At 40.3% G+C, this 13,284-nt stretch overlaps 1 protein-coding gene across 1 annotated transcript in view; it reads left to right on the plus strand.

The window, feature by feature from the left end:
* The window catches only part of DSCAM (DS cell adhesion molecule), a 636,299-nt gene that overhangs the window by 429,269 nt on the left and 193,746 nt on the right, over positions 1–13,284 (plus strand). The window contains 1 exon segment of the mRNA XM_038408200.2: positions 3,715–3,888. Within this exon segment, the coding sequence (XP_038264128.1) occupies positions 3,715–3,888 (174 nt within the window).

Consider the following 13,284-nt stretch of genomic DNA (forward strand, 5'->3'; position numbering starts at 1 on the left):
GGGCCACACCCAACTGCAGAATGACAGTCACTGAGATCAGCTCTAGAAAGCCTCAGCGTAAGGGACTCAGGTGTCCACCTCCCTTGGAGTGCAGATCCAAAGGTATATTGTCTTGCACTGTAGAGAAATCTATACATAAATTCGCCCCCTTCCTCAATGTGGAGGAAGATATGCACAACTTCCCCCCCCCCACACACACACCTCAGTTAGAAATTACAGAAACTGGGTTTAATAACAAACAAAACAAATTTTATTAACTATAAAAGGCAGATTTTAAGTGGTTAAAGGGGTAGCAAACGGAACAAAGTAGATTACTAAACAAATATAACAAAACATGCAAACTACGTTTGATTCACTAAAGAAACAGGTTACAAAATATAATTTCTCACCCTAAACCTTGTCACAGGTAGATTATAGAAAGTCTTGAAAGGCAGCTACACTGGCCTGCAGCTTGAGACTTCAGGTATTTCCACTCACAGACTGGATGCCCTCCCAGCCTGGGTTTATCCCTTATCCCCTCAGTTCATTACTTGCTTCTGGGTATTTTTCAATCTCTCTTTGGGTGGGGAGGCAAAGGAGATCCACGGTGATGTCACTCCCCTGCCTTATATAGCTCTTGTGTATGGCAGGAACCCTTTGTCTCCCAGTGGAAGAACACAGGCATTCCGAGGGGTGGGGCTAGTACCAGATGACTCAGACCCATGTCTCTGCAAGGCTGTGGCAGCCATTACTCGTAGGCTGTTGGGAGCATCCACAGGAAGACTAAGCTCTTTCACAGTCCATTGTCTTTGTTAATCGGCCATCAGCCCTGTCTGACTTTTCCACTGTTGTACCTGAAGGGATAGTTGGGGGTGACACCCAAAGTAACATATTTAAAATGCAGATACATAGTCAATATTCCTAACTTCAGATACAGAAATGATACAGGCATACAAATTGGATAATCACATTAAGTAAATCATAACCTTTCCAATGATATCTCACATGAGCCATCTTGCGTAAAAAGAAAAGGAGTACTTGTGGCACCTTAGAGACTAACAAATTTATTAGAGCATAAGCTTTCGTGAGCTACGCTCACTTCATCGGATGCATTTGGTGGAAAAAACAGAGGAGAGATTTATATACACACACACAGAGAACATGAAACAATGGGTTTATCATACACACTGTAAGGAGATCACAGGTTTCAGAGTAGCAGCCGTGTTAGTCTGTATTCGCAAAAAGAAAAGGAGTACTTGTGGCACCTTAGAGACTAACAAATTTATTAGAGCATAAGCTTTCGTGGAGTGATCACTTAAGATAAGCCATCACCAGCAGCAGGGGGGGGAAAGGAGGAAAAGCCTTTCATGGTGACAAGCAAGGTAGGCTAATTCCAGCAGTTAACAAGAATATCAGAGGAACAGTGGGGGGTGGGGTGGGAGGGAGAAATACCATGGGGAAATAGTTTTACTTTGTGTAATGACTCATCCATTCCCAGTCTCTATTCAAGCCTAAGTTAATTGTATCCAGTTTGCAAATTAATTCCAATTCAGCAGTCTCTCGTTGGAGTCTGTTTTGAAGCTTTTTTGTTGAAGTATAGCCACTCTTAGGTCTGTGATCGAGTGACCAGAGAGATTGAAGTGTTCTCCAACTGGTTTTTGAATGTTATAATTCTTGACGTCTGATTTGTGTCCATTCATTCTTTTACGTAGAGACTGTCCAGTTTGGCCAATGTACATGGCAGAGGGGCATTGCTGGCACATGATGGCATATATCACATTGGTAGATGCGCAGGTGAACGAGCCTCTGATAGTGTGGCTGATGTGATTAGGCCCTATGATGGTATCCCCTGAATAGATATGTGGACAGAGTTGGCAACGGGCTTTGTTGCAAGGATAGGTTCCTGGGTTAGTGGTTCTGTTGTGTGGTGTGTGGTTGCTGGTGAATATTTGCTTCAGATTGGGGGGCTGTCTGTAAGCAAGGACTGGTCTGTCTCCCAAGATCTGTGAGAGTGCGTAAAGTATATCTCAGTTATGTCATAGCCAAATCATAAGCATATTTTCATAAAGAATATAGAGTGAAACATCACAGAACTATCTATGCAGCTTACATCAGTTTCCATATCTGCTCACCGGGGGATGTGCACACTTTGGGATTTGTTTTTGTTTTTAAAAGTTTAACAGCTTTGTTCACACCTTATTAAATTCTTTGCAGCTCTGACTGAGAAAATTAACAGATTGAAATCCTTTAAATTGTACATTGCATTTTAATTTGGTTACACTGCTCCTACTCATGCCAAAGAGTGTCTACATATTTGCAGGTATCACAGATTTATCTTTAGGTGGTTGTTTCAGTCCAAAAATGATTATTAAGCTGGCTTCTGTTTGCATAACTGATTCTGCTAGAATGTTTGGTGTCAGTTATTAGATATCCCAGTATATTACAGTACTCAGTCTAATCTAATCTACTGCATATAAAATTTATTCATCACTGTGGTAGCTAGGAGCCATGAAAACAATTTAAAAAGTAACAATTATCTAAGAGCATCATACTCCCTATTTTGCCTGATGTCCAGCCCAGGAATGCTCTGCGCAAGTCAGCGTGGGGCTGCAAAGCTGTCCTCCACTTACATGCACACCTCAATACTGGGCCACCCCAGATGCCACAATTCGGGGAATAACACTACAGCACTGGTGAATGGAATCAAAATAGAGCAAAAGTGTGGGATTTAAGTGCAGCGTAGGCCTCAAGCTGGCCCTATGAGAATATGTACTACAGTATTAGAAAGGGATACCCATTAGCAAATAATAAATATATCTGAAATGAACTGAATTTGATGGACACATGCAGGAGGGTATTATACAATACTGTAAATCTAACCTTGAGAAGTGAGGATTTTCTTAAGGAGATGAATATCAATAACTCCATCTCAGCATTCCCTCCTAACAGAGATCAATGAGCTAAATTCGTCCCTGCTGAGCTCCCTTGACTGCACTGCAGTTACACCAGAGTTGTATTTGGTTCAATGCCTCGTTTCACTGTTGATAGAAAAGTGACCATGTTTTGAGTGAGTTGTGTACCAACTATAGTTCTTTTATGGCAAACTGCACCTGCAGTTAGATGTGTTCTTGCATTAATCTGAATGCTGTCCCAGAACACAGTGAGTCAGAGATTATGTGTGATCAGACTGTCAGTTGTAGCAGGAAATATTCACTGATGTGCTTGTCCACATGCTATCGTGAGTTTAGTGAACAAGTTCCTTAAAGTCCCTTGAGCATTCCATGTTTACTACAATAGACATCCCTCATGATCATAAGGAATTCATTTGGTATATGCATAAGGAATGCAGACTTTGTGGCTGTTCAGTTGTAATTTTGAATAATTTATCAGCCACTAAATGTACAACAAATGTGACTTTTTTACCCAGGAGCTCTCTGCAAATCTTTCTCTCCCTCTTACTCCTTTTTCCCTCTGCCTCCACCCCCTACCTTGTAGTGAATTGTAACTACAATTATAATTGATAAGATAAGACTTTTTTTTTCTTTCCATTGAATGACTTTAGTTTTGGCAACAGGCATTCAGCTTGTTCTGTAGTTGGTTATAATGCCAGAAAGCAACATTTCATTTTAATTGACTTTAACCTGTAATAATAGGCAGCTGTGGTTGCTGCCTTTTAAAGAAATTCTTCTTTCCCCACCTCTTCCTTTCTGATTAATCTTTTGGGTTCTGGTGTAGGTGCTGGGGTCCCCCAGTTCCAGCCCATTGCCTTGAATGGCCGTATCCAGCTTCTCACAAATGGCTCCTTGTTGATTAAGCATGTACTGGAGGAAGACAGTGGATACTACCTCTGCAAGGTCAGCAATGATGTGGGAGCGGACGTCAGCAAGTCCATGTACCTCACTGTTAAAAGTAAGAACTAAAAGCAATTCTTTTTGATCCAAAGCTGAGTTACAAAGGTTGGTTTGTTACCTCCCTGTTCCTGATACAATAGTTTTTTAATTGGATATTGAAATTCAATTGCATATTCTTGTAACTAGAATGTCAATGTAGATGGGTAAGGTTTATTTAGGAGAGTTAAAAAAATAGATGAAAAGGCAAAACCTTGACACTACTTATAGTTCAACAGTGAAGAAAGTGGTGAGAACATTCTTTGGGTAAGGACAAGGAATGAATAATGAAGGAGAAATACTGTGAGTATCTGCTAGCAAACCCCAAGACTGGCCGAGAAGAAGGATGAAGAATCCCTGGACTAATTCTCAAGGTACCGTATGCTGCAGTTATTGTATTTATTTTAAATTGGTCATTGGTTGAATGTTTTAAGGAAATACATACATATTTACTTCTGCAAAAGATTTGGTCAAAGCTTTATCTGATCTGAGATCTTTACGGGGCTTAAACATATCTTCTTTACTGTGTGGGCAGTAGGGACAATTTTTAACATCTGTGTGTGTTCTGTGTTTGTAAAGGTCCTAGCACAAAGGGGCCTGGGACCATGACTGGGGCTCGTAGGTGCTACAATAATACAAACAATACATTTTAATAATATCTACACAACTTCTTTTAACATAAACATAGATGAGAATATAGAGATGATGATATTGTCATGCTGTCTGGAGTGACTCACAACCGAGAGTGCCAATCTCAGGTCAAACTCTCAGAAAACAGGGCAGACACCCAAAACTGATGGTATGTTCTATAATTAGATTTCATCAAGCCAGTAAGAAATGTGTATTCCTGGATCACTAGAACAGTCTTACCATGGAGTCACGGACAGCCCCTTTAGGTTCTCCAGCCTATCTTATCACCCAGACAGGTGGATTTTGTGATACTGGTCGCTATACCAAACATCTCATTAGGTTACTCCCAACCCCAAAGGGTCAGTCACTTACCCCAGGTCAATGGATACTCTCAATCTCACACCAAAGACAACGCTGACAGTCAATTTCACTAGTAAAATAACTAAAGGTTTGTTAGCTAAGAAAAAGAAATGAGAGTTATTGAGAGGTTAAAATAGGTAAAATACACTAACAGGTGAGTCTACATTTGTAAGTCCAAAATGATAGCAGAGATGTGGTAATCTGCTAGTCTACAAAAGTCTTTCAGGGTTACCCAATATAACTCTGGGGATCTCTGTCCACTTGCTCAGTATTTCCACTCCATTGGAATCCAAAACAGTCCAGAGTTGAAGGATCTTTCCTAGAATCCATCTTTTATATCTTCTTCACACAGAATGCTAGCTGACAGCTTTTGTACCCACATGGGCCTTCCTTTGAATAGATAATGAGAACAATACACCTAGCATTCCATAAGTTTTCATGAAGTTCTAATACCTGAATACACTCTTCATTAACACACCTTTGATCTAGGGTTATTTAATTACAGGGTATACATAATGTAGAAGTAATGTAATAGCAAACTACAGGATATAGACAGACAAAAACAATACAAATTAGCATCCCCCCTTTGATCTCTATTAGCATACGAGTGAATTAGTTTGAACACATACTAACACTCAACGCTTCTTTGATATTCACATACAAGTGAATTTGCCTATGGTTTTGGCTAAAGCTATATTCCAGAGGAAGTCAGAATGTTGATACATTTCCTCACCATAAAGAGGTACAGGAAATAGTGAAACACCAGCATACACCATCCTTCAAACTTTCCTTGTTGACTTATTAGAACAGCATTGATGGAGATCACCAGGGACAGCATGCACTTTCATGCCTGTAGTATTTTACAGATTGATTGAATGCTTTGGAAGTTCTGGATGTCAATTGTCTTGGCAAAGGGCTATCTTTGAAAGTAAAAAGGTATTTTTCCCTGAAAGGGAGGGAAAATTCAGATTATTAATTCTTCATTGGATCTGTAGTCTAAGATATCGGTTTTTGAATACCAAGAATTGCAGATTGTTGTAAATGGATTGCAAAGACTAGTGTGAATCTTATTATACCTGCTAGTTTTATAGCCTCAAACATCTTCCACGGTCCAGTTTATTTTTTGCCAAAAGTGACATACTGATCAATACGAAGGAGAGGACTAGTTTTCCTGATCACTGCAGAAATGACCAGAGTAATGTGATATCCAAAATGTCCAAAACCAAAAATATGAGCAATTACTAATGGTTTTCATAAATCAGGTTTTAACACCAGTTTCCCATGCTTCTGTAATTGACCATTTTTGGGACCAGTTTTCAACTACAGTAGCAGTACATTTCTGTAATACGCTATAGAAAAGCAGCTTCTCTCCTGTTGGCAGCTATGCACAGTGCCTGTCTGATCACTGCATGCAGTTTCATGTGTGATAAAAGAGCATCCCTTATCAAATAAGAGCAGGAGCCTCCCTGGAGAGTTAGTTACTGTTTGAATCTAATGAAAACCCCTCTGGCTCTAAGATAGCAAACACACACATGCATGCCCTCTCACACATACACACTCACACACATACTGTTCCCAGCATGGGATTGTAAAGCAGCTATAGCATACACTGTTTGTATGTGGGTGTATGCTTAAAGGAGATTCAGACTTAGCTTTAAGCAAACATACATTAAGCACAATCTGGTTTCTGGAGTGACATCAGTAGAATTGTGCAGTTGTGTGCCTATGGTATGGCTGAATCCCCAGATATAGATGGGATTATTATGGTTGAAATGTAATAAACTGCTGTCACTCCAAAGGAGACCCTATACCTATGTGGTGTTCTCCAGATGTATTCTATTGTTTGTTTGTTTTATTTTCCCCTGTGATTATTCTTACTCCCTTTCCCACTCTGTCTGTCACACACTGGCTTCTATGCTGTAGTCCTCAGCGATATCCCTGCTACTAGATGAAAGCCTCAGATTTCCTCAGTGAAATTCACTATGCTGGTCATTAATTAATCCTGTATAACGTGTTTGCCCAGCTCCATGTGTTCACCCTAACTGCCTCCTTTTACTGAAAGGCGGAAGGGGATAAAATATGCTACAGGCAGTGATTTCTGGATGACAGGGTTAGAACGGAATATCCATTCAAAAATTCAAAAAGATTAACACAAATATTTTGCTACTTATTTTCTTTGAAGATTCCTTGTGGCAAGATTCCTTTCCCCCTCCTCGTATTCCTTGGCACTCTATATAGATTTTCAATCTGTATACCATACCGTAGCATCTCAAATCATTTGAGAAAGAAATAAGTGGCTTAATACAGCCACTTAATATAGCCCACAAAAGCTTATGCTCTAATAAATTTGTTAGTCTCTAAGGTGCCACAAGTACTCCTGTTCTTTTTGCAGATACAGACTAACACGGCTGCTACTCTGAAACCTCTTAATACAGACAAACTCATTCAGCTCTTGAAACCAGACTACCACTCTGAAAAAGAGACATTTTAGACTATCTCTTGAACTAGCAATGTATGTACACATACGCCAACCATTGAAAGTATAATCATGAATTAAAAATAATAATCTTACATGCAGGTTATTTTTTCCATTTTTAATGAGTGTTCCTGTCTACTCCATTTTCTCCTTTGTCTGCCTTAACACTTTCAGAGAAGTCTTCTATATTAACTGAGATAAATCTCATCTTTCTGAAAGACTGGATTCTTTCCTCTTCCAACTTTTCTAGTATCAAGTATGCAAAGTTATCCCCTATTTACAGTAGGTGTTAACATAATATAAGTGTCTTTATTGGTAGTTTATAACTGGCTAGAATGAATATTTGAACTGATATACTTTCCTGGCTTATTGCTTCTTCCTCATTTTTTCTCAAATGAACAGACTTACTATGCAGTTCATATAGGCTAAAAAACAGCCTCGCGAGCACCTGGTGGTGCTTGTTGCAAGATGAGTCACCTCAGACAATGTAGCTAAAGCTGCATGACTGATGGAGATTGCGTAAGGAATGAGTGTACGGGGAAGAGAGAAGGTACCAAAGGACAGAGCCCCAAACAAAATCAACCAAGGGTGAGGAGGAGAAAGAGTCTCCAAAGTGGATATTGGAGCAGCAGCCAAAGGGCTAGACTGAGAACCGTAAAAACATAGTTTACACCTAACAATTATTGTCTGTCTCTTTGCCATTTGATAAATCCATCTGAAGATTACCATCGGGTATGTCTGTCTTTCTGCTGGGCTCAACATATGCAATTTTCAAACTTCACATGCGCCAGGATATATAAAATGTGAAAAAACCCAATGAGAGAGCCCTGAAATAAGGCATCCAGAAATGGACTTTTTCCAGTGGTGGTTGGAATTAGGGGATTCTAAGGAAATTCTGCAGAGCATAAGAAGCCTTTCAAGGTAAGGGAAGAACTAAAGTTAATTGAAGGTTGTCCAGAAGAGGAGAGGAGAGGAGAGCCATTCAAAAACTAACTGCACAGATTGGTTCATCTGAATATTATCACATTTTAATTCCAAACTAGAGTGTGTATAACATGTTAAAACAGTTTTGTAAGAATTTCTAATGGGAGCCAAACTTCAGTATATAATATAGGAAGTAATCTGCAGTATTCAAATCATCAACTGGATTCAGCCATGATTTCCCTGATCCTTCCTAAATCCATTACTCGTTTGCGTGCCAGCCGGGAGACTGGTGACATTTAATCTAAACACCAAAACACATCCAGCAAATCCTGTCTACCAATAAAATCACTTCATTCACTTTCCTCTCAAATACACTTCTTGTCAATTTTCATTATACATGATTAATACATAAACCTAAAGCTGTACCCTACAGTCAGGGTACCCTACTCATGCATCCTTCCAGCATGAATGTATTAATCGCAGATAATACTTATCATGCTAAGCTACCCCACTTTAAATATTTTAGCTAAAGCCTGCTAGAGATCTTTGGCAAGAGCTAAGAGCAGAGAAGAAAACAGCCTGGAATAGGCAGCAGTGTCCAGTGGCTATGGTCCTGGGTTGGGAGCCTGGGGTTCTAGTCCGAACTCTACCTCTAACCTGCTGTGTGACCTTGGGTAAGTTACTTCACCTCTCTGTGTCTGTTTCCCCTCCCACCCTATATCTGGTAAGTCTATTTAAATTGTAAGCTCTTCACAGCAAGAGTTGTCTTTCGTTCTTTCACTCTGTTTGTACAGCACCTGGCACGGTGAGGCCCTGGTCTCAGTTGGGGGCTCTAGGTGCTACTGCAATACAAAGAAATGATGCTAATAAAATACAAAAATAGAAAGAAGAACAAATGGAGGCTTATATAAGGGAACTCTGAGTCCTGTGAAACTATATTTTCCGCTGTTGAACGGAAACACGCTACCATATCACTGAGACATTGCAGTAGTCATAGGTGAAAAACAAATGTACATCTGTTCTCCTTTATGTACCTTTATCCTGGCAGGATAAAGACATACTTAAATAGTTTGTCTTGCCAAAATACCTATATAATAAGATAAGAACAGCCATACTGGGTCAGACCTAATGTCCATCTAGCCCAGTTTTCTGTGTTCCAGTAGTGGCCAATGCCAGGTGCTTCAGAAGGAATGAACAGAACAGGGCAGTTATCAAATGATCCATCTCCTTTTGTCCAGTCCCAATTTCTGGCAGTCGGAGGTTAGAGACACCCAGAGCATGGGGCTGCATCCCTGACCATCTTGGCTAATACCCATTGATGGACCTATCCTCCATTAACTTATCTAGCTCTTTTTTGAACCCAGTTATAGTTTTGGTCTTCACAACATCCCCTGGAAACGAGTTCCACATGTTTACTGTGTGTGGTATAAAGAAGTACTTCCTTTTTTTTTTTAACCTAATGCCTATTAATTTCATTCAGCGACCCCTTGTTCCTGCAGTAAAGCCAGTGTATGATAATGGAGCATTCAGTGTGCTTACCTCAGCAAAGTAACTCCAACTAATCACCCATGGCGAGCTGTAAAGGAAGATAAAAATTGACATCCGTAGTATGTTCAAAAATACATTGTAGGAAAAACAATTGTCTCACTGTGTCAAGTTCACTGTGAACAAGCCCAACTATTGAGGGATAGATCAGTGGTTTGAGCATTGGCCTGCTAAACCCAGGGTTGTGAGTTCAATCCTTGAGGGGGCCATTTAGGAATCAGGACAAAAATTGGGGATTGGCCCTGCTTTGAGCAGGGGCTTGGACTAGATGACCTCCTGAGGTTCCTTCCAACCCTGATATTCTATGATTCTGACTGATATTTCTTCATCTGGCCTTATTCCATGTTTTGCGTTCAATAAATAGTGTTTTCCTTGACAAAAATGACACCCCGGTTATACACTCTGTGTTTTATTATTTTCTCCTTCTGTGTTCTGCCATCTTGAGCCAAAGTTTAAAATTTCTTATCTATTGCAGCCACCTTAGGCAGAGAGGGCTGAGATTCTGGCCAGTGGAAAAGGGAGACTCCATAGTTCAATGACTTAAACATCTCTTCAGAACAATGGAGTAAGTAAAGGTGAAAAATAATAAAAAATTAATTCAGTTGAACTGAAAGCAGCATATACACCAAAAAGTGCTTTTTTCTTGCCATAACCAATAGCCTTGCCTTTTTCTACCCCACGCTCCTGGCCAAAGGATGGGTGTCTTTGTTGAAATACAGTATGCAGGTATAAAAGATGTTGATGGATTGTAGTACTTTTATTTTTAATGCAGTCTAGGAGAAGCTATAGGAAAGCTATGGTAAATCTTGAAAACATGAAAAGGTTCCCTAGACACAAGTACTCAGTCTTGTTAGTATAACAGACCCCTTTTTATTCTAATGAGGTCCTCCCACTATGAGAAATGAACAAGCTCTGAGTGCTGTTTGCTGCCTCTTCAGACCATCGGCACAGCTTTGATTTAAGGACTTGCGCTTTAATCACCCATCATGTGTCATTACCCCGACAGGCGGCAGCAGCCACAAGATACAAGTGCCAGTAAATTGCACTGAAAGTCGCTGAACCGACCCTTTGTTGATTTTCTTTTACAGCTATTCCATGGCAGATCAGCCGTCATAACAACACAATGCCTGTGGCAACATGGTGAAATTAAACGTGAAGTATGTTCAAGGTAGCTGGTAGAAAGCTGGAATATCCCTTTTTTTCTGTAGATTTGAATGCTTTTCACTCTTCTCATTAATGCCACGCCTGTGGCAATTGGCTGCAACGACTGCTATATCTTGTCAGATAATTGCCAGATGCACTACAGTACAAATATTAAAGTGCTTTTGTATGCAAATCATTACATTACTATCAATTTTAAAAGAAGGGACTGGAAATTTGTTCTCTTTTTTTTAAAAAAAGAACCCTGTTGTAATTGGCTATGCAGGGGGGAAAAAAATAGCATCGCCTTTTTCTTTCCCAGGAGACTAGCTGCAGCAGCAATGCTGCTAGCAGGAAGATGAAATGTAGAGATTTTCATCCTAAGGCATATATAGATAAGTATATATAGACCTACAATATCTTTTTAGCTGGATAAACGATATCACACTCATTATCTTTTCTTGTAGACAGTCATCTCTCCAAGCCCTGTGGTGCTTGCATAACAAAATTAAACATGAAGTATATGTGGATTTTTTTTAATACTTACATAGAGAACATTCGGTTGGGACTGTAATTCTATTTTCAGAAGTGTTCTGCTGTCAGAGGTATCATAAGGGATGTAAAATATTAAGGCATCATTGCAGAGATGATCAACGTAGTAAAGTCATTATCGTTTCCTGCTTCAAAGCCTTCCTTCATACTGACTTTTGCTATGAGGCCTACAAGAAACTACCCAATTACTACTGGACAGTCTGACGGAGATGGTGTAGTGTAGCCAATATTTTACTTCTTTATATTTAAAAATGTATAAATAATCACAATAGGAGAAAACTACAGATAATTTCACTGTGTCTCTTCCCTGCCCTTAGTATGTTGCTTGTCCTATTAAATTGTAACTTTTTTTGGACACAGGACAGTAGCTCTGATCCTGCAATGAGCACCCAGACAGAGCCCTGCTGAAGGCAATAGAACTGTGTGCATGCAAGGGTCTGCCCAACAGAGCTCATCACAGGGTTGGGATCTGTGTCTCCTGTGTATATGGACAGCACCTAGCACATTATGAGCGGGACCAGAATAAATAATAGTAAAATATTTCCATTTTTGCCATTAATGTTCTGGTACTTCCGTGATGGCTATTAGATAGAAAAATATCCAGTTCATATTTACCTTTATGAATCTTATAAACCTTTTGTGATGATGGTAGTGGAATTAAAAATGGACATTTAAAATGTAAGATACAGTAAAGCTAGCTAAAGGGGCAGCATGCCCAGCTCAGAGAACAGTTCACTTGTCACAGCAATGCAATTCCTGTGGAGAGAGGGAAATGAATCCAGTGTCTATTATAGGTGGCTGGTTGAAATGTAGAGTATCGCTCTTTCTTTTTCTCTCTTTCTTCTCCTGATATTCAAGTCTAATTCATTTTTCACACAAATGCAATGTCAGTGGCACTAGAATATAATGGAATATAAAGGAAGCTGGTTAAGAGGCGTAATCTTGGAAGGCTTCCATCTTACAGGAAGTGTATTGGAAAATGTCCTCACTTATCGTTTGGGTTTTCTTTTTCTTGTTTGAAAAAGAGAATTTAAAACCAAATTATTCAGTTTAGATGTACCATCAGAGAAAGCGTGCATGTAGATTTCTGGAATAATATATGTTTTTCTAAATAGGCTTTTAAGCAAATATATGCCAACTAGCTTAACAGAGTTTCACTACTACTCGTACTTGCTTACTACACTATTACAATATATTTGGAGAGAGCTCTGTATTTTTTCTATCCTGCCCCCTTAATGACCCAGATCATATTTTGTTATTCCATTGTGACACACTTCAGAGTTACCCAAGGTACCTCCTGTGGACCACTATCACCTGCTTACAGCACAAGAGAGCCTGGTCTTTGCCCACCAGGGGAGACCCTCCCCAATGGCAGTTGGCAACACAGGCACTCCTATCCAGCCTCCAGGAGCCCAGCTCTTTCCCAATTCAGGCTAGCAATTTACACATCCCACTTTGTTACACTCGAGTGCCCTGTCCCTTCTCTTCTGGACTCCCACAATGTACACCTGTCTGCTGCCTCCATGAAAGCAGTGAGTCCTAGTTCACCAGTCTCCTTAGCACAAGGCACTTAGGCAGAGGCGCCAATTTTCTGAGTTCCCGGGGGGGTGCTCAACCCCTGCTCCACCCCAGACCCTGGCCCGACTCCACCCCTTCCCCCTAGGCCGCACCCCTGCTTCGCCTCTTCCCATCCCCGTCCCACCTCCTCCTGCCCTGTTCCGCCTCCTCCCTTGAGCACGCCCCATCCTCACTCCTCCCCTCTCCCTTCCCCTCCCACTTCCCGCTGCCTGC

The sequence above is a fragment of the Dermochelys coriacea genome, chromosome 1 (genome assembly GCF_009764565.3).
Source record: "Dermochelys coriacea isolate rDerCor1 chromosome 1, rDerCor1.pri.v4, whole genome shotgun sequence".
NCBI lineage: Eukaryota > Metazoa > Chordata > Testudines > Dermochelyidae > Dermochelys > Dermochelys coriacea.